The following is a 22,156-nucleotide window of genomic DNA, read 5'->3' on the forward strand; positions in this document are numbered from 1 at the left end:
GATGAACTATGGATGGAGGTTCGTGACATTGTACAGGAGACAGGGATCAAGACCATCCCCATGGAAAAGAAGTGCAAAAAAGCAAAATGGCTGTCTGGGGAGGCCTTACAAATAGCTGTGAAAAGAAGAGAAGAGAAAACGAAAGGAGAAAAGGAAAGATATAAGCATCTGAATGCAGAGTTCCAAAGAATAGCAAGAAGAGATAAGAAAGCCTTCCTCAGCAATCAATACAAAGAAATAGAGGAAAACAACAGAATGTTGTTGTCTGGAGCCAGACATCCTGGAATGTGAAGTCAAGTGGGCCTTAGAAAGCATCACTACGAACAAAGCTAGTGGAGGTGATGGAATTCCAGTTGAGCTATTTGAAATCCTGAAAGATGATGCTGTGAAAGTGCTGCACTCAATATGCCAGCAAATTTGGAAAACGCAGCAGTGGCCACAGGACTGGAAAAAGTCAGTTTTCATTCCAATCCCAAAGAAAGGCAATGACAAAGAATGCTCAAACTACCACACAACTGCACTCATCTCACACGCTAGTAAAGTAATGCCCCAAATTCTCCAAGCCAGGCTTCAGCAATATGTGAACCGTGAACTTCCAGATGTTCAAGCTGGTTTTACAAAAGGCAGAGGAACCAGAGATCAAATTGCCAACATCTGCTGGATCATGGAAAAAGCAAGAGAGTTCCAGAAAAATATCTATTTCTGCTTTATTGACTATGCCAAAGCCTTTAACTGTGTGGATCACAATAAACGGTGGAAAATTCTGAAAGAGATGGGAATACCAGACCACCTGACCTGCCCCTTGAGAAACCTATATGCAGGTCAGAAAGCAAAAGCTAGAACTGGACATGGAACAACAGACTGGTTTCAAATCGGAAAAGGAGTACGTCAAGGCTGTATATTGTCACCCTGCTTATTTAACTTATATGAAGAGTACATCATGAGAAACGCTGGGCTGGAAGAAGCACAAGCTGGAATCAAGATTGCTGGGAGAACTATCAATAACCTCAGATATGCAGATGACACCACCCTTATGGCAGAAAGTGAAGAGGAACTAAAAAGCCTGTTGATGAAAGTGAAAGAGGAGAGTGAAAAAGTTGGCTTAAAGCTCAACATTCAGAAAACTAAGATCATGGCCATCTGGTCCCATCACTTCATGGGAAATAGATGGGGAAACAGTGGAAACAGTGTCAGACTTTATTTTTGGGGGCTCCAAAATCACTGCAGATAGTGACTGCAGCCATGAAATTAAAAGACGCTTACTCCTTGGAAGGAAAGTTATGACCAACCTAGACAGCATATTCAAAAGCAGAGACGTTACTTTGCCAACAAAGGTCTGTCTAGTCAAGGCTATGGTTTTTCCAGTGGTCATGTATGGATGTGAGAGTTGGACTATGAAGAAAGCTGAGCGCCGAAGAATTGATGCTTTTGAACTGTGGTGTTGGAGAAGACTCTTGAGAGTCCCTTGGACCGCAAGGAGATCCAACCAGTCCATTCTAAAGGAGATCAGTCCTAGGTGTTCTTTGGAAGGAATGATGCTAAAGCTGAAACTCCAGTACTTTGGAGTTCAATCTCATGCGAAGAGTTGACTCATTGGAAAAGACTCTGATGCTGGGAGTGACTGGAGGCAGGAGGAGAAGGGGACCACAGAGGATGAAATGGCTGGATGCATCACCGACTCGATGGACCTAAGTTTGAGTGAACTCCGGGAGTTGGTGATGGACAGGGAGGCCTGGCGTGCTGCGATTCATGGGGTCGCAAAGAGTCAGACACGACTGAGCGACTGAAGTGAACTGAACTGAGGGATAGACACACAAAACACCGATTAACACAAAACACCGATTAGCACAAACCTGAGCGGTGAGGCGGCACAACTGCACTGATGCAGGCCAACTCCCGCCCCCTTAAAGGGCCAGATCTTCCAGTGCCCCGCCTCCGCCGTACGAAAACTGCCAATCAGCGAGTGAGTCACTCGGTGATGCCATCTTCTCGCGACGAAGTCGCTTGTCGGCGGAGTTTCCTCATGACAGAGCCCGTGCGCCGAGGCTATGGGCAGCCGGGAGGTGCTGGGCCAGGCGGCTCGGTTGGCCTCCTCAGGTCTGCTCCTTCAGGTACTCTGGGGAACCGGCCCCAGCCCGTCTTGCAGCCGGGATTCACGGGCAGGCCCTCGGGCCCTTGAGAGTCCATTCGGGCGTGGACACAGCTAATACGGAGGGGTTTGGCGAGAGGCGGTGGAGCCTGAGAGGGGACACCTGGGCCCAGAGCTGGGAGACTGCAGACAAATCACTTCCCTTTTGAGCATTCTATTTCCCATATGGCAGTAGGGGAGGGATGCCTCGGGTGCTCTAGAATTTTTTTTTTTTTTAAGGCAGTTTTTTTTGTTTGTGTAATTTTTAAATCCATGTTCCACTCCTTATCTCAAACACTTTTTTTTCAAACTTTGACCACCACTGAATTCAGAGAGACGTTATGGCATAGCTAAGAACAGGGACCTGGGTTCAGACAGGCCTGATTTGGAATCTTGGTTCTATCATGTGCTTGCTGCATGACCGAAAACTCCTCATAAAATGGGAGTAATAACAGTACCTAGGTCATAAAGTTGCTCTGAGGCTGGGTTGGGCTTATATGGATAATTGTTACTTAACACAGTAGAATGTTGACTACATCTTCCTTCCGGCAGCGTGACCGTGGACAAATCACTTACTCTTCTTGGCATCTTTATCATCTGTCAGATGTGGTGGATGCCAGTTGATCCGAATGTTATCGTAAAGATTCTTTTAACCCTAGAACCAGGTCATTCTAAGTCATTTAGCCATAAAGTCAGGTCATTCATGTATTTCATTTTTTCTCTGTCTTGCTCTTGAGCCTTTCAACCCTTACTCACAAAAGCCCTGAGTCTACTCTCCGCCTTATTTTAGAGAGGCAGCTTTTCTCGTGGAGGTTGAGAGAAAGAATCAGGTAGACCGCGTTAGGGCCTTGTCACTTGCCAAGTGCCTGCCTTTGGTGAAAATCTCTTGACTTCTACAGTCATCAGTTTCTCATCTTAAATGAGAATGATAATGCAACCTCATAATATTATTAGGCATACTGTAAATACTTACTAAATGTTAGCTGTTTTTATTATGGTGAAAGTGAAAGTGAAGTCGCTCAGTGGTGTCCGACTCTTTGCAACCCTGTGGACTATAGTCCACCAGGCTCCTCAGTTCATGGGATTCTCCAGGCAAGAATACTGGAGTGGGTTGCCATTTCCTTCTCCAGGGGATCTTCCCGACCCAGGGATCGAACCCAGGTCTTCCACACTGTGGGCAGATGCTTTAACTTCTGAGCTACCTAATACGAACTTTTAAAATGGTCATTGCAGGAATGAAATAGGATAAGCTACGTAAGGCACGTAGAATTCCTTGCACAAATATGCACTTAGTTAGCTATTCATGTAACCCTAAATTAAGTGAATCTCGAGTTACTTGGTTGTATTTCTTTTCTATTTCACCACATTGATAGCTGTTTGAATTCAGTACTTTATCCACAATGTTGATTCTTCAACCTTTGACAATATCTTACTACTGAGGTTGGCTTCATAAAAAGAAAACAAGTCATAGCAGAAAAGCCACTAGCCTAGGTGTCTGATGGCCTTAGCCATAAGGTCAAGCTGGGTCATTTGCTTTTCATGTGGCAGATCCCTTTGCTCTGAGACTTACTTGCTTCCTGTGCATTTACCTGGTTGCTTTTAGGGATCAGCTAATTAACAGGTGTGAAAGGGCTTTTCAGAAAAAACTATCAAGTCCTTTACAAAGTTAAATGAAGACTTTGTTGCTAATAAGGGCCACAATATGGAGCAAATAATGGGGAATGTGAACAACCTCATAGCTTCATTTGCTCAAACCTTAAGCCAATTAGGTATGGATATGGCCTGAGACATTAAGTTTATTACCAACAATAACTTTGAAGTTAACATAAATGTGTTTATTTATTTTTTTTGATCACAGCATGTGGGATCTTAGTTCTCCAACCAAGGATGGAACCCACATCCCTTGCACTGGTAGTGTTGAGTCTTAACCACTGGACCACCAAGGAAGTCTGTGTGTGTGTGTGTTTGTGTGTGTGTGTGTGTTTGTGTGTGTGTGTTTGTGTGTGTTTGTGTGTGTGTGTGTGTTTAATAGCCATAATGTTTAGGTTTCTTGGAGTGTTTTAATTCAATCTTGTGTGCTTTCTCAAATTACAATGCAGGCACTTGAGGTACAGTAGTTTTGCAATTACACTCTGTTCTGCAAGAATTTGAGAGTTTATTGCTTGGCTTCACTCTGAGCCAGCCATGGTGAAATTATTAATTCCGTTTATTGTATGCATTTTTCAAAAATGCTTTCACTTCTATGGTGTTGCTTGGTCCTTGTTATCAACTCTGTGAGACAGGTAGCCTCATTTGACGGGGGTGAAAATTGAGGCTTACAAAAATTCGAAGACAAATTTAGCTAAATGGTGAGTTGAGATGCTGAGCTGAGAAAATTTTTTCTGTTAAGAGCTGCATGAATTCGTTTCAGATCTCTGAAACTGAATACAGAATTTGGTGTTTTATGTATGTACCAGCATGTTTCTCAGGAGAGGCTACCGAGCTTTCCTGAGATTTTCAAAAGGTCATCTTGGACTCCATAAAGATTAGCATTGTGATGTCTTGGCTTTGGAGACCTTGCTACTTTGTGACACTTTGGGGACCATGTTAGACTGCAGTCTCCCTTTTGGTCATACCTTTTCCCAGAGATATACTGTGTGAAATATCACTGTGGTCCATTGGTATACTTCAGTTGAAACTTCCAGATAATAACTGTTCACGTGTAACTCAGAGTGCTTGACACAGAAGTGATCTGTCATTTGCATCATTTGCTCTGGAGTGCCCTTGAGTTACACCTGTGGTGCTGTGAGGTTGCAGAGGGGTGTCATTTAGTGAGGCTTGCACCCCAGCCATTATCCTCATTTGGCAACCTCATTTAATCACAACCTGTTTTTTTTCTGTCTCATGGGAAGAATTCTTTGTTCAGGTGGTTTTTTTGAATTGACAGGCTTGAAAATCTTGGGGCATTTCCTTTTCCAATGGCATTAGCTAGACTGTTTTCCTTTTCCCTCTGTTTTATATTATTGCAGTTGTTTAAAAGATATTTCATCTCCTCTCTGGAAAGCGGCAAATATTCAGTAAATGCATATAGCCTTTTCTGGTTCCTAACTGACAAGACTAAAGTTCAAAGAGATTCAACGTCAGTATCAGATCCTTAGGTATTACTAAGCACAAAAGAAGGAGACATTAGACTCCATGATTCCTGCTAAGTCTGCTGTATCATGCAGGCTTCCACTTGCTAAGTGCATGCTCTTTCTAAATAGGTTGGAGTGAGGGCCATTGTGAAGCACTAACTAGAATTCCCTTTTTGCCCACTGGAGTGCCTGACTTTGAACCTGATGAAATTCAGTGAATCTGTCACAGCTTCCCTCTTCTTATCAGTAAACTAGGGAGACTTCCAAGCACCTTGGGTTCTTTGACCATTGTGCACGAGTGCCAAGAGACCCCAAGGAAAGATTTCAAAAGCAGTACAGACAGCTTGAACATTTTAGAAAGAATCTCTCCGACAAAGCTTCTGTATGTCATTACATTAAGAAGAGCAGCCATCTTGTGTTCATTTCAGCAAAGTAAACCTTCCCAATATAGTTTATTCTTACATATTTGTCTTCTTTTTTTGGTAGGTGTTGTTTCGATTAATCACCTTTGTCTTGAATGCATTTATTCTTCGCTTCCTATCGAAGGAAATCGTTGGCATAGTGAATGTCAGGTAAGAAGGAGTGTACCCTGGCATTGTCCACAGCTCGCATCCCTAGTTGGGTTTTCTTCAAACTTTGTACCTGTATGTCACCCTCAGATTCTAGAAGCTTGGACCTTTACCGGAAGCAGAGTGTTTCAGCAGTGGGCAGAAGAGGAGCGTGCTGGGTTTGGGGGATGAGCAGGCGATGTTGCTTTTAATGGACCCATGGTGTGTTTTCCATTAGCTGCCTCCAAATGCACATTTCTCTGCCAGCTCTTCCGCTGTGCCCTCTCTGAGAACCCAGGAGAGGAGTGGGAGTAATTCACTGCGAACTCCAACTCAGGTATAATCCTGTGTTCTTGTCCTGCTGACAGCAAAGGAAGCAGGAGTTCTGCAGATCGTGAAGATGTGCTTTGTAATTGCAGGGCCAGAGCAGCCACCTTCCCTCTTTCCTTAGTGAATTTTATAATTGGAAAGTGGCAGTGGGATGAGAACTGAGTCCTTGTCATCAGATCCTCGGAGGCTCTTAGAAAGCCAGCTTGCTTTGTTTTTTAGACTCTGTTTCCTCTACTCTCCTCCTATCTGTTCATGGACACCCACACATATTCTGTCTTCACAAATGACACAAAAGTATATGAAGCGATAAGCGTGCTCAGTATAGCTCAGGTTCACAGGTGTGTCTTCACATTCTGGTAAACAAGACAGTATGTTCCAGACAGCGTTTTGCATCTATAATGATACTTACTGAACATATGCTCTTGGTGCTGTTCACGGAGCTTTAATGAAGCTCTCAAACTTTGGTGGGCAGAGGAATCATCTGGTGAGCTCTGTACTAGGTGGGGCTGAGGAGGTGCCCAGGAACTGCACGTTGATAGTTTTTTCAGGTGATTTTGAAGTAGGGGCCATACTTTGAGAAATGCTGTTGTAGAAACAGGAAGGAAGAGGGCCATGGTCTCTTAGGTTCTAAGACTTTAAAGCAGTTTGGGCCTCTGCCCAGCTGGCCTTCCCCAGATTGCCAGATGCCTGTACTGACAGGCTTTGTCTGGCCTGTCCACCTGCTTAAGGTATGGTTCACTCTCATCTGGGCTGATGCACTGAGTTGCAGGATGGTCCTTGGGCAACCTCAGGTACCTTTGTGCTGCACCGTCCCCACTCTGGCTTCACCCAGGTCACTGCCTGCTGAGGAAAGGGAATCATAGCTACTCTTTGCTAAGGTGCAGGAGGATCCACCTAGGTGCTGCCCTCCAGGAAGGATGCAGACAGGCCCAGCTCATCTGGGTTACAGCAATCCCAGTCATGGCTGCCAGCCTCATTGCCTGTATTGAGATTTTCCACCCAGGAGAGCCTCAGCTTCTTTCACAGGGGCCATTAGGTCACCAGTGTCATGGTGGCCAGGAGGCCCTCTGTGTGGGGTCATATCTTGTCCTTTTTTCCTCCTTATGGTCAGAGCCACACCTCTGCATAGGCACAAAGGCTGCAGCCTGTGGGGGCCGCTGTGGCAGTTTCTCTCCTAGGCATAACTGTGGGCACACACTCATATGTCCCTTACTGGGTTCCTAACTCTGTTACTGTGTGGGTCCAATTAGTTGGGGAAGGGGCTTCTGTAAGAAGCCATTGCTCCTCCACATCACCACCAAGATAACTGAGACTTTTCCTCCTCCCGGTTGCTGGAAAATCCCCAAAGTTGTCTATGAAAAAACTACACATCATATTGGTTTCTGCTTTTCCTTTATAGGCTAACACTGCTTTACTCAACCACCCTCTTCCTGGCCAGAGAGGCCTTCCGTAGAGCATGTCTGAGTGGGGCCGCCCAGCGAGACTGGAGCCAGACCCTCAACCTCCTGTGGCTCACGTGAGTTGTGCTTTGGCCGCAGACAGTTTCACGGAGGCAAGTGTAGTAAGTGTGAGAAGTTAAACAGCATTTCTTGCCTAAAGCTGAATAGTCTCCAGCTTGGGTTTTGCAGTGGACTTCTGGGCCTTTGGCATGGGGCAGGAAGGGGAGGACGTCTGTGTGAAGGAGCTTCCCTGGCTGTTTCCTCTCAGGACAGCCAGGAGCCAGGAGGCGGCTTTGGGTGAGGGTTTCTATGCTACGTTTCTAGCCCCATTTCTACCCCCTTCAGCCTCAGAAGCAACAGAGGCTGTTTCTGCTGTTTTGATTCGCACTGAGCCTGTGCCATCTTTTTTATTCCTAACCATTTCTCTTTACAGTGTGTTCTGATCTTTTAACAGCCACTTATTATTTTTTGAAAGCCTTTGAAGTGTTTCTTTGTATCTTTCCTCCATTTTGTTTTGTTAATTTCACTCTTGAGCCTTTTAGATTATTCTTGAGAACCAAGTATATCAGCTAAAAACTGTAATGGCTCTTCTGCAGTTTAGATCCTGCCGAGAGGGCTGGTGGTTCCAGTGGTTTCCCAGTCCTTCCCTTGCATAACTCTTTATTACCTCATGGAGGTGACTGTTGTAAGGGCTGGTAGGTGTTTATTTTATTAGAGAATGACGGTTAGCCACCCAGTCATGCTGAAGAGCCTTCTGGTCACACCTGAAGGGATACTGTGCACTGGACTACCAGTTATTTGGAGTATAAGGCCAGCTGTATGCCATCCTTTAGTCATTCTAAGTGAAAACAGCAGGCACTTCTGGGAGTTAAAAGTCAGTGTAACACAGTGGATAGGAGCAGGCTTTGGAGTCAGATCAGGATTGAGTCCTGCTTCTGCCCTTGACTAGCTGTTTAAGACCTTGGCCAAATTACCCAATGCCTGTCAGTTTTAGTTTCTTCATCTTGTAAGTGGGGGTAATGACAGAGTATTATGGTGAGGACTCAGTGAGATAAACGGGGTGAATCATAGTGCCTGGCATGTAGTAAGTGCCTGAATAAGTGGTAGCTGTTTTTATTATGACTATATTTCTTTTCTGTTCAGTGTTACTATTTTAATATATATTTATTATTATTGTTATATTTAGCATATTAAAAGACATTTTCTTCCCTTTTCTAGAGTCCCTTTGGGTGTGTTTTGGTCCTTGTTCCTGGGCTGGGTCTGGCTACAGTTGCTCGAAGTGCCTGATCCTCACGTCGTCCCCCACTATGGAACTGGAGTGGTGGTGTTTGGCTTCTCAGCAGTGGTGGAACTTCTGGGAGAGCCCTTCTGGGTCTTGGCACAAGCACATATGTTTGTCAAGCTCAAGGTCAGTGTGCTTTCTGCTGTGAATGAGAAATGAGAAGAATAAATGAAAGAGTGGTTTTTTAAAAATGCTTTTATAAGAGAGAATGCTCTTCAAATTTGCATGTAAAATGTATTTGAGAAAAGGTAACGCAATCAGTTTAGTTCATTCACTTGAGATTCGTCAGATGGGCTTGGTTGAAATTTACCTCTGCTGCACTATTAATGAAGAACAGGTTTGCTAATAGAGAAGTTACTAGTTTAAATAAAAATTTAAGAGGACCAGAGAGGTTTTTCAGGTTTTCCTAGTGATTCTATTTAATTGTATAATAATATTAACTTTTAATCTTTTAAAGTGTATTATTTGATACATACAAAACAATTTAGTATATAGTCTATAAATCTTAAAGATCCTTGAACCTGCTACCCAACCCAAGAAATAGAGCAGTATTTTTTTTTTAATTAAAAAAATTTTTAACGTGGACCATTTTTAGTTTTGGGTAGCCATTCCCTTCTATACAATGTCTTTCCAAGCCGCTGATAGAACACAGGTCTCCTACACTGCAGGCAGATTCTTTACTGTCTGAACTACCACCAGGGAAGCGGTACATACAAAACAATACAGTATATAGCATATATATAAATCTTAAAGATCCATGAATCTACTACCCAACCCAAGAAAGAGAGCAGTATTTTTTTTAAACAACAAAAATTTTTAATGTGGACCATTTTGAAAGTCTTTATTGAATTTGTTAAAGTTTTTCTTCTATTTTATGTGTGGTTTTTTGGCCAAAAGGCATGTGGAATCTTAGCTCCCCTACTAGGGATCAAACCCCACTACATTGGAAGGTCAAGTCTTACTTACTGAACTGCCAGGGAAGTCTCAAAGTAGACCATTATAAATACTGTGTCCAACCATATTACCCAGCCACCCCTACCACCAGGGTAACCATTATCCCAGATTGTCTGGGATTCCTTTGCCTCTTCAGTTTTAATAATGTCTGTAAAGTGTACCCTTTACTATGGGTTTGCAGGTGATTGCTGAGAGCCTGTCAGTAATCCTCAAGAGCGTCCTGACAGCCCTTCTTGTGCTGTGGTTGCCTCACTGGGGGCTGTACATTTTCTCTTTGGCCCAGGTAAGAGTTATGACTTTTAACTTTTGTATAATCTGTTTCTCCATCTGTTTTCTACTTCTTGTTCCTGTTACTGCGTGGTTTACATTTGCAGTATTCACGCATGTGGAGAAGCCTGTAAGTTCTAGAAAGATGGTCTTGGCACTGCTTCTCCTCTGGCTGCCACGTCTGCCCACTGTGAGGGGGACATGAAAGCTTGTTCTCATACATGAGAGCTTCTTTAGATGTTCTGTGGGCAAGCCTGTATCAAACTGATCTTTGATTGTCTGACAGTCTTCTGGAGGAGAAAAAAAAGCAGCAAGGGGGTAGGGTAGGAATCAAATTGCCTGTTATTTTCCCTGAATTTCAATCAGTCATTTTCAGAATAGCAGGAATCCCTGCCAAGCCTCTTTTAAACTTAGATTGAAATCGCTCCTAATTCAGAGGGCGTGAATCAAGTCATAGGAGGTATGTTTTCAGTTTTAGCAGTTTTGGCTTCAGTTCTATCCCATTCTCTAGTTCTAATTCATCTTTCTAGTTCTATTAAATATATAACTTATTTTTGTTGTTGTTGTTGTTTTTGCTGTTTAGTCACTAAGTCATATCCCTGACTCTTTGTGACCCCATGGACTGTAGCCTGCCAGGCTCTTCTGTCCATGGAATTTTCCAATCAAGAATACTGGAGCAGGTTGTTATTTCCTTCTCCAGGGGATCTTCAGGACCCAGAGATCGAACCCATATCTCCTGCTTGGCAGGTGGATTCTTTACCACTGAGACACCTGGGAAGCCCCCTATAGCTAGACTATAGGTGCTAATTTAAAAAATGAAACCTAAGACCAAATAGTTGTCCGACCATCTCATAGTTGAAACTAATTTGTAATTTTTCTTAATATATTGGAAAGCAAATTAAAATTCTTAGTAATGATTTATGTGAAAATGTTTTCCTGTGAAAATGTTTTCCTGTGTCCTAGGCAAAAACTGCAGATATTTTTGTGAAACATAGAAGAGCTAGATTTAAAATTGTAGATTAAGAATGAGAATTGCTTCCTAAGAGCAGCTTGCAACAATTGCATGTTTTGAAATGTTACTTCTGATTATTTTTGCCACCATTTATTAGATCTAGAACTGCCGTTCTCAATGTTCATCATTATTTGTGCTGTACTCTCCCTAACAGGATTGGAGGGTCATAGAGATGCCCAGTTATTGGTTGATTCTTCTTGGGAAAGGTACTTGCATTATGATTTTCTGATTGTTGTGGCTCCCACCCAGGGTACGTCATGGATCATAGGTCAGCTAGGCCAGTTCTGAGTTTGAGTTTTATTGGCATCCTTATCATAAGACTTGTGGAAGTTCTTCTCTGGGACATTGTCAGTCTCTGTGGGAGAGGTTGAAGAGTTAACAGCATCTCATATCAGCAGGGGAGCCCCACCTATGGCGCTGGGATTCCCCTTTCTCCAGCTTGCCTCCCGGTTCCTCCTGAAGCAGGTCCCTCAACCCTTGGCATCATGACTCAAATAAAAAGAGTCAGTCTAGAATGATAAAGAACTCTCACAATTCAATAACAGAAAACAAACCACCCCAGAAGTGGGTCAAGGACTTGAATAGGTATTTCTCCAAAGAAGATATATAAATAAGCGCATGAAAAGATGCTCAGCATCATTAGTCATTAGGCAGATGTAAATCAAAACCACGATGAGATACTGTTTTGCACCCACTAGGATGGCAGTTATCGAAAAGATAGGAAATAGCAAGTGTTGTTGAAAATATGGAGAAATTGGAATACTCATACATTGCTGGTAGAAATGTAATATGGTGCAGCTGCTTTAGAAAACAATTTAGCAGTTCCCCAAAATGTTAAATAAAGAACTGCCATATAATCCAGCAATTCTACTCCTAGATATATAACCCAAAAGAATTGAAGACAGATGATCAAACAAAAATTTGTATACTGATGTTTGTATAATACTATTCACGATAGTCAAAAGGTGGAAGCAACCAAATGTTCATCAGCTGATGAATGGATAAACAAAATATGGTATATCTATATAATAGAGTATTATTCAGCCGTAAAAATGAAATACTGATATGTGCTATGATGTAAATGAACCTCGAAAGCATTGTGCTAAGTGAAAGAAACCAGGCAGTAAAGGCCACCCATTATATGATTCCATTAATATATAATGTCCAGAGTAAGTGAGTCCATAGAGATGGAAAGCAGATTAGTGGTTATCAGGGGATAGAGGAATGGAGAGTGACTGCTTAATGGGCCAAGAATTTGCTTTTAGAGTGATGAAAAATGTTCTGGAATTAGATAGTGGTGGTGGTTATACAACATTGTGAATGCACTAAAAACCACTGCATTTTATGCTGTAAAATGATTAAAATGGTCAACGTTATGTGAATTTTTCCTCAATTAAAAGGAGGGACAGGGATCCTGTAGTTAGGATATTCTGTGAAGAGATTGTTGCTCCTCCCCAGGCTCTGGTCAGCGGGATGGTGACAGAGGCAGGAAAGGGGGCTGGAAAAGGTGCTTGTTACAGAGGACGTAGGCATCAGATGGTGTGGCTCCCACAGCACTCCTTGTGTCTTAAAGGGTTTGAGGCATGAAAGAAGGAGGGTGGGTGGCAGGTCTGTCCTCAGGCGTGGATGGGTTTGGAAAGCAGAGGGCCTACACCTGCTAAATCCAGACTCCTCTTAGTCCTTGATGTGTGCCTTTTTTACACATTAAGCCTTGGTATTTCCAGATTGAAAGTGGTGCCTGGAGATCCCAGTCGTTGAGCTTGTGCAGTGCTGTTCTCAGGCTGAGAGTGGACAAGGGAACTTGTAAAAAGGGGCTCTTGGGATACTCCTCCCCAACCTGCAGACAAAACCCCAGGCTGCTGCTCCTCACCAGAAGCCACTTTCTGTCTCAGATGGGAAGAGGGAGGGATTGTGGGGCCTTTTATCACCTCTTCCCTCCCAGTCCTGTGGTAGCTCTTGCCTTGCCCATGCGCTGGGCAGAGAGGAGAGCCAGCAGCTTAATTTTGCTTTTTAATCATAATGTCACAGGTTTCCAGGGTTCATAGAAAATCCCCAGCCCTGGATGATGGCACATCCCTGGATATTAGCACAGCCAGGACGCATGGATCCTCACTGTGTGCTGTCTAGGTGGGAAAGCCGTCCCTTTGGCCAGATACAAATCTTCTCAGAACGTATCTGACATTGCTGTGTGGTTGCCCTAGTGGCTATCTATCATGGAAGTTATGTTCTGCCTGCCTGGAAGAACTATGCTCCCAGTCAGGTGGAGTGTTGTGATGCCTTCCCCAGAGATGCTGCAGTGGAGCTGAGTGTTAGTGACTAGTACTGTTTTCCAGAAGGTGAGTCATTGCTCAGTAGAAAGTACAGTTAATTAAGACAGTTCTATTTCTTGACTGGCCTTTAAGGTCAAATCTATAGGCACATCTTAGTTATGGTGATCATGGTGGTGGTTTAGTTGCTGGGTTTGTAGCCTGCCAGATTCCTCTGTCCATGGGATTTCCCTTTCCCAAGCAAGAATCCTGGAGTAGGTTGCCATTTCCTTCTCCAGGAGATTTTCAGGACCCAGGGATTGAACCCTCATCTCCTGCATTGGCAGGTGGATTCTTTACCAGTGAGCCACCCGGAAAACCCCTTCTTAATTATGCTTACATTAAAACAGTGTAATTAAAACCCACTGTTTTCTTTTTTTCAGCTTTTCTATACTACAGTTCTGGTGCTCTGCTATGTTATTTACTTTGCAAAGATATTGGGCTCCCCAGAATCAGCCAAGCAACAAGCTCTTCCTGTCTCCAGCATGACAGATCTGTTACCCAGTATGACAAAAAGTAGAGTAAGTAATGTATTTTGTCTCTTATCATTTTAATCACAGATGCTGGTTATCCTTGAGGGAAAGAAATGACAATTTGTTGTTTATAGTTACGATAACAAAGATAATTTGATAACTCACATTATCAAGTGAGTTTATGAAGTGCCTGTTATGTGCTCAGCCAAGGTTTCTAAATCTTGGCACTAATGACAATTTGTGTGGCATGATTTTTTTTTAATTAAAAAAAAAACTTTTATTGAAATGTAGATAATTTATAATGTTGTGTTAGTTTCAGGTGTACGGTACAGTGATTCAGTTATAGATACATAATGTATATATGCACATATATATATTTGTTGTTTAGTTGCTAAGTCGTGTCCAACTCTTGTGGCCCCATGGACTGTAGCCTGCCAGGCCCCTCTGCCCCTGGGATTTGGAGTGGGTTGCCATTTCATTCTCCAGGGTGGGCCACATAATTTTTGTTGTGTGGGCTGTCCTTTGCATTGTAGGATGTATGGCGGCGTTCTTGATCTTTACCCACTAGATACCAGTAACTACCACCCCTCAGTTGTAACAACCGAAAATATCTCCAGATGCTCCCCTGGGGTGCAGAATTGCCCCCAGATGAGAAACCCTCTGCCACTCTCTGTGCCAGATGATTTACATACCATATTTAATGGTTACAGCAACTCTTTGGGGCTGACATTGTTATCTCTCTTTTAGGGAGGAAGAGCTGAGGCTTAGCAGCTAAATACTTGCCTGGGGTGGGGGTCAGAGGGAGGCCAGGAGCTGGATAGGCGTGACTTGCAGCAGAGCACAGGCTCTCCCCCCATGCCTGCTCTCTCTGTTCTGCTGCCGTCTCTTGGTTTTTCCCGGGGCCTGACCTCCAGCACGAGCAGTCTGGAGGTGCTGAGCAGTCTGGAGGTGCTGACGTAGCCGAAGGCCCCTGCAGGGTTCCTTTGTCTAGTGTCAGGCCACTCTCTCAGGCGATCCGCTTCCCCAGGTAGACAGTTGAGGCTTCCAGAGGCTGATGGGTGGGAGGGAGGCATAATCTCTTTCTACTCAACACTTCAACTCTCGGTCCATTTGACTTTATCTCCCGACTCTTGTGGGGTCAGAGCCAGAGTCTCCAGCCCAGGAGTCACGCCTGCGGTGTTTTCCCACACTGCATCTGTGCGGTGGCCCTGTGCCCTGCTCCGTCTGGGCTGATCCACTTTCCCTTTTTCTTGTACTTGTTCATTCGCTGGAGGTGGTTCACTGAGTTGAGGTAAGGCTTCAGCTGGGCTTCTCCTTAAAGCTCTTCCAGTATTACTTGAAAAATGTAATAAAGTATTTGGAATTCAAGTCTCAGAATGTTAGGAATCTTGTTGTACAACTTTTCAAGAAAAACCAGATACGATGTAACAAAGCCGTGTATGTTCTTGTTAGAAGAGAGCACTCCATTCTGATCTTACCTTTCACCTAAATCAGCATCACAGTTTTTGGATGCCATGGTGCCTTATCTGTAGGCTTAGTGGATCAAGACTCCAGATAGCTTCTCTTACCTGGAGCTCCCTGCCCATAGAGGGCATCTGAGAGTACAGAAAAGTTCCTCTCCTCGAGTATTCCCTAGGGCCCACCTATACCAAGCCTGGCCAGCTTGTCGTATTGGGCCAGTGCCTGTTCCCAGCAGTATTTTCAAGTGCAGCTTTTGGACTGTTAATACAGGCAAAGAGAAAAGAGGAAGAGTCAGACAAGTGTGTACTTAACCCTGTAATGGGCTCAGAACTCTGACCTTCAGTTTCCTTATATATCAAATGGGCATAATGAGTTGTTTAGTTGCTAAGGTGTGTCCAACTCAGCGACCCAATGGACTGCAGCACACTAGGCTCCCCTGTCCTTCACTAAGTAAGAATACCTCCCTCCTAAGGTGGTTGTGAGAGCCACATGAGAGGGGGCACGTAAGGTGCTTAATGCTGTGGCCTGGCATGAGTGCTCATCCATAAATGACAGCCCACACCGTCACCAGCACCTCACTGCTGCGCTCAGAGCTGGAGTAGCTCTGCTGGAGCATCCTAGCCAGGCAGACACTGTTGACTGCTGAGAGTTCAGTGGCTTCATCTGTCCACCTATCACGAAAGTACCTGTGCTCACATTGTTAGAGGCCTGAGCATGAGAAGGTTGAGTGTACCTTCAATCTGTGGCAGCACTCCTGACAGAGCCCAGCCCCTGCTTGGGTGCTCTCTGGGATACAAACACGTAGGAAGGTGACTGCTTAGCCTTAGGGAGCTTCCTGTGCATTTGGGAGGCAGTGGGTACACATCTGAAGCCTGCAGGACTCTCTCCAGATCTCTGAGTTCTCACTTAAAAAAAAAAAAGTATTTATTTGACTGTGTCAGGTCTTAGTTACAGCATGCAAATTAGTTCCCTGACCAGAGATGGAACCCGGGGCCCCTGCATTGGGAGCATGATGTCTTAGCCACTGGACCTCCAGGAAAGTCCCAAGGGTCCTCACTTTTAACGTGAGATTATTGGTCTACATGACCCTGAGGCCCCTGTTAAAGACTTACAGAGTTCTGTGGAAGTATTTGAGCTTTGTCAAAGAATTATTTGTAATAACTGCCATTGACTGCATACTTACTCTGTGCCTGGCCCTAGGCTAAGCACTCGGACTTCTGTCCTTAAACCTCATAGTAACCCTGTGAGGTAAATACTGTTGTCTCCCATTCAGAGGAGTTAGGTGATCCACCCCAAATCACACAGCTGGCTTTGGGCCCACTTCTTTCTAACTTCTGTCTGTGAAAAAACCTTAGTCTCTGTGTTTAAAGTCTCTGTGTTTAATCTTTATGCTCTGAATTCATCCAAAAGGAATTAGCTTATTGCCCAAAGTAATTATTTGTTTTACTTAAAGATTGGGAGGCTCCAGGTAGAGCAATTCATTATTTAAGTTTTGTTTTTTTTTTTTAAAGAAAAGAAGTGAGCTGAATCTTAATGCAGTGGGTTCCTACACCAGCCTAACTTGCCTCTCTGGAGCAGCTTTCTGTCCTGGGGGCTCCTTTGTACAAAAACTGGTCAAACAAATTACATTTACTGTCAACTTGACCAAATTAGGAGATTTCTTTCCTCCTCTTATAGAATTCCATCTTCTTTAAAGATACTTATTTAGCCTTAAAATAATGACACCTCAAATAATGGCTGCCATTTACATCTTTTGTACTCTTTGACACTTCTGAGTGATTTAATATGCAAGATCAGTTAGTATTCAGGTAAAGCTGAGGAATTTAACACAGCTATCATGAGCGATATCTGTGTTAAGCATTGTACCAGGTGCCCTAGCTGGGGTCCCTGCACTCAGAATTTGCACTGAAGTCCTGAAATAGGACTTCCTATCCCATGTTGTAGGTGAGAAAACTGAGGCTTAGCAAAGTTAAATATCTTGCCCATGGCCTTCATACTCCATAAGTCAGAAGCTGTAGGGAATTCCCTGGCAGTCTGGTAGGTAGGACTCAGCTTCCACTGCAGGGGGCATGGGTTCGATCCCTGGTTGGGAAACTAAGGTCCTGCAAGCCACTTGGTGAAGTAAAAAAAAAAAAAAAAGTGTCAGGAGCTGTAATTTGAGTTCTAGTCTATGAGCTCAACTCCAAAACCTGAACCCTGCCATGAGGAGAGAAAAGGTTTAAGATCAGGAGAAGGCAGTGGCAATCTTCTGTCACTTTTCAAGTGATGAGGACAGTGGAGGGTGGGTGGAAATGGGAGTGTGGACAAAGCCAGGGCAGTCAACAGCCCTGCAGCGAGAGGGAGAGAGAGGAGTGCTGTGTAGGGTGTGGAGGTGATGGAGGGCAGGGGACAGGACCAGGGCCCCTGTGACTCTTGACAGTGTGGTAAAGATGCAGCTGGTTGGACCATTGTAAGTCAAAGGGGTTTGGGAAGTGGAAGAGTGAGTTAGGGTAGAATACAGTGAGCCCTGAGTTGTGATTCCAGACCTTCTCCAGAGGTACTGCCCATCATCTTTCGCCATCTGTACCTCAGTTTCTCCATCAGTACAGGGAGGCAGTGGAATGGTTTGTTGGTCAGGGGATTCTAGAGAAATTCACAGCCGGATAGACCGGCTCAGCTAGATTTTGTGGAAGGGGCCTTTTTTGACCTTTCCAAGTGACAAATCCATTCAGAACAGTAAAATCCCGAAGAATGTACTTCTTTTTCTACCACTTAGCAGATGCCTCTGAGTAGAAACCTAATCTCTGCTCAAACTTCCTGCCTCTCTATCATTAATGAGCATTTTGCAGTTAGTAAGCAGTGTGGCCATTCCTTCTAAACCATGGGTCCATTTAAGCTGAAGGCATTAGGAGGAAGGAATGCTCAAGTATGAGCTTGCAGATCAGATACACTGTCATGATAGCACTCTTCTAAAGAACTTTTTTTTTTTTTAAGGGCTCAGCCACCCTCCCAAACCAAGTAGGCTTCACAGAAGCCTTGTGGACACACTGTAACTGTTCATTTCCTTTGAAAAGAGCACAGTTACTACTTTGTAGTCCACACACCTCACTCCTCCAGAGGGCCACCTGGCATGGAGAAGGCAGAGTGTGAGGGAGAGAAGGTGCTATGCCCTGGCTCCCAGGAAGCCAGCTATGGGCAAGATCAGTGTACGTCATCAGAGGATGATGTGGTCCCCAGTGCCCCCTAGTGGTGTAGGGAGGTCTGGCACTCTGTTCTGGGAAAGTAAATGTGCAATTTCCTTCACAGTTAATTCAGTTCAGCCGTTCAGTCGCTTAGTCATGTCCAACTCTTTGCGACCCCATGGACTGCAGCATGCCAGGTTTCCGTGTCCATCACCAGCTCTGGGAGCTTGCTTAAACTCATGCCCATCAAGTCGGTGATGCCATCCAACCATCTCATCCTCTGTCATCCCCTTCTCTTGCCTTTCTAGCATCAGGGTCTTTTCCAGTGAGTCAGTTCTTCGCATCAGGTGGCCAAAGTATTGGAGTTTCAGCTTTAGCATCAGTCCTTCCAATGAATATTCAGGACTGATTTCCTTCTCATGAGGAAAATTTACCCCTGGGCTATAGCTACCCTGGCATTGGTCCCGGTCCAGTGATGCACTGAAGTCAGTGTGGTTTGGAAGGATTCAAAACTACCTTCCAAATAGGAAAGAAAGGTTCTAAAACCAAGGGGTGAGAAGATTTGAGGACTGGAAATGACCCTTGTTTCAAAGGGTGCTCTAAACTTGCTCTATTGTAAATGGTAAGCAACAGCCACATGTGGATGCAGAATATTTGGAATTGAGATGAGCTGTCAGTGCCCTCAATGCACATTGGATTTCAGAGAACTAATATAAAAAATAATATGAAATGCTTCTAGTATTTCTTTTCATGTTACCATGATAATATTTAGGGTTTAATCAAAGATTTTAAAGTGAATTTTAACAGTTTCTTTACTCATCACTGTAGGATGCTAGAAAACTTAAAATTACATTGTGGCATGTATTATATTTCTACAGAAATACAATGTCTGCTACACAGATGGACTTTGGGCCAAGATCAGGGGCCCATGTGACTGGGACAGGTTCCATAGCTAAAGTCGACATTTTGGAGAGATGCAGTGGGCTTGCCCTTATGAATTACCCGTTTCCTCCTGAAGAGCCCCCTGAAATCCAACCTTTGAAAAGTCATCAGTTTAAGTTAATGAGAACTTTTCAAAATGCAGGTACCTTGAGATTAAGAACCTAACACCTAAACTGAGTATTCTGGAATCCTTGGATGCCTTCATGATCGAGGGGCCCCAGAAGGAATTGGGAGGAAGTAGAAACAAAGAAGTCCTGTCCAGCTAGCTGCCCTTCTTCAGATTTTCCAATCAGCTCTCTGACTTCGAGGCTGCCTGTCTGTCTTACAGGTTGACCTCTGCCCTTCCTAAGCATTTGCTGCTTTCTTATCCTCCTTGTCCTTAGGAAATGGGCTGTTTGGGTGCTTCCCCTGAGAGTTTTAGAACAGGCATATCAGAAGTTTTGTTTTCTCTGTCATACCAATTCTTTGTGGCTTTACTGATCTGGAAGGCCTTACTTCCTTTTGAAATATATGAGCCAAATTCGTGTCCTCTGTGTGAAGGGACCCTGAATGGCTAAGTTGGCTAAGTAGAGCACTAAGGTGTGGAGTACACTGAGCAGAGTTTGTCTTGCAGCTCGGCATGCTTCATCTTTCAAGGGAGGAGCTGACTGTGACTGTGTATGTGCCCTTGGTCAGCTTACTCCCAGGGCAGCAGCAAGGGGGCATCACAGTTCTTTAGGGGTCTCAGTGAATGAATCTTAGGCAGGCCACACAGCTAGGCTTTTCCACCTAGAGCCTTTGTCTTCACATTCAGAAATATAAATTCTTTGTCAGTATTTGTTGGATGTTTTCTATGTGCTTAGCAGTAAGTGATGGAGAAGGCAATGGCACCCCACTCCAGTACTCTTGCCTGGGAAATCCCATGGATGGAGAAGCCTGGAGGGCTACAGTCCATGGGGTCGCTAAAAGTCAGACACGACTGAGCGACTTCACTTTCACTTTTCACTTTCATGCATTGGGGAAGGAAATGGCAACCCACTCCAGTGTTCTTGCCTGGAGAATCCCAGGGAATGGGGGAGCCTGGTGGGCTGCTGTCTACGGGGTCGCACAGAGTTGGACACGACTGAAGCAACTTAGCAGCAGCAGCAGCAGTAAATGAAAATTAGTGGGGACTATCCAAGTTGAGATTTAGAGACCAAACCGAGTTTGCCTCCCGTGTAACATTTATTGTATTCTTAGACTTGCAATACCTAGAATTTTTTTGTTTTGTTTTTTCTAGGCTTTTGTAAATTGGGAAGAGGCTAAATTGACTTGGAGTTTTTTCAAACAGTCTTTCCTGAAACAGATTTTGACAGAAGGTAAGTAAAAGGTTGCTCTGAGCAGTTAGGAAACTGAAGTATCAGTGATGGGGAGCTTCCTGGCTGTCCAGTGGTTAAGACTTCAAGCTTCCATGCAGGGAGCATGTGTTTGATCCCTGGTCAGGAAACTAAGATCCCACATGCCTTGTGGCATGGCCAAAAAACAAAAACACACAAAACCCAAACCAAAAGCACACAAAGTATCAGCGAGGGGATTCTACAGAACTGCTGGTTGCCTAGGTGCAGACCACCTGCTTCCTAGAGCCCCTGGGTCAGAGGATCCTCAGAACTGGGAGGGTTTTAAATAAGGAGAGAAAACTAGCATTTATTAAGTGTGATGCTTCAGTTGTCTTAATTTAAATCTCCCCACAGCCTTGTAAGAAAGATATTGTTCTTTTTATTATGGATGAGGAAACTGAGCATCAGTGAAGTTACATTACTTCTTCAGGGTCCTACAAGAATTAGGGGCAACTTACTTTGAATCTGAGTCTCATTCCAGAATCCCACTTAATAATAATGTAATATTATTACATATATTATATGTAATAATAAATGTATTATAGAAATATTCTATCAATTACAGAAAGTTTAGAAAATACAGAAAGCTATCTATAGTCTCTCTTGCCTGGAAAATTCCATGGATGGAGGAGCCTGGTGGAGTACAGTCCATGGGGTCCCAAAGAGGCGGACATGACTGAGCAACTTCACTTTTCTATCTATAATCTTATTTTCTGAACATTTTATATACTTTTTCTGAGCTTTTTTAAAAAAATAGCTTTTAAAATTAATTACTTTTGGCCGTGCTGGGTCTTCGCTGCTGCTCAAGCTTTTCTCTAGTTGCAGCGCATGGACTTCTTTTTTTTTTTTTTTTTTCTTTTGAGGATCCCCTTTATTGTGGCAGACACGGCTCAGGGCAGCTCCCTGTCCAGGTGGCCCCTATCGCATGGACTTCTTGTGGTGGCTTCTCTTGTTGTGGATCACAGGCTCTAGAGCACAGGCTCGGTAGTTATGGCGCATGGACTTAGTTGCCCCACAGCATGTGGGATCTTCATGGATCAGGCATTGAACCCGTGTCTGCCACGTTGGCGGACAGATTCTTTATCATTGAGCCACCAGGAAAGCCCCTTGTGATGTTTTTAAGAACCAGTTTTTCTCATTTGGAATTGAGTTGAGCTGTAAGTGCACTCAATACATATTGGATTTCAAAGAATTAATATTAAAAAATAACATGAAATGCTTCTAGTATTTCTTTTCATGTTGCCATGATAATATTTGGGGTTAAATCAAATATATTTTCTTTAACAATAAGATTCACCGGTGGAATAGTTTGGTCAACCTTCCAACTTCTAAGAACTTCCCAGTTTAACAGTGACAGAACTCTAATGCAGAGGACAAACCAGGAG

The 22,156-nt window shown here is 43.9% G+C and overlaps 1 protein-coding gene across 16 annotated transcripts in view; it reads left to right on the forward strand.

Annotated features, from left to right (window-relative positions):
• Positions 1-1,951: 1,951 nt before the first annotated feature.
• The window catches only part of RFT1 (RFT1 homolog), a 61,855-nt gene continuing 41,650 nt past the window's right edge, over positions 1,952-22,156 (forward strand). For 15 of the 16 annotated variants that reach the window (XR_011251005.1, XR_011251016.1, XR_011251010.1 and 12 more), the window contains exons 1-7: positions 1,955-2,111; positions 5,728-5,813; positions 7,519-7,635; positions 8,777-8,966; positions 9,976-10,077; positions 13,763-13,900; positions 20,675-20,753. Coding sequence is in view for 2 of the 16 variants with exons in the window: in XM_069562474.1 (XP_069418575.1) it covers positions 2,049-2,111; positions 5,728-5,813; positions 7,519-7,635; positions 8,777-8,966; positions 9,976-10,077; positions 13,763-13,900; positions 20,675-20,753 (775 nt within the window). In the remaining 14 variants the exon portion in view is untranslated. Of the gene's footprint in view, positions 2,112-5,727; positions 5,814-7,518; positions 7,636-8,776; positions 8,967-9,975; positions 10,078-13,762; positions 13,901-20,674; positions 20,754-22,156 lie in introns of all 16 variants that reach the window. The other variant, XM_069562473.1, reaches the window with a different exon arrangement.

Source organism: Ovis canadensis, chromosome 19, assembly GCF_042477335.2.
Source record: "Ovis canadensis isolate MfBH-ARS-UI-01 breed Bighorn chromosome 19, ARS-UI_OviCan_v2, whole genome shotgun sequence".
Classification (NCBI taxonomy): Eukaryota; Metazoa; Chordata; class Mammalia; order Artiodactyla; family Bovidae; genus Ovis; species Ovis canadensis.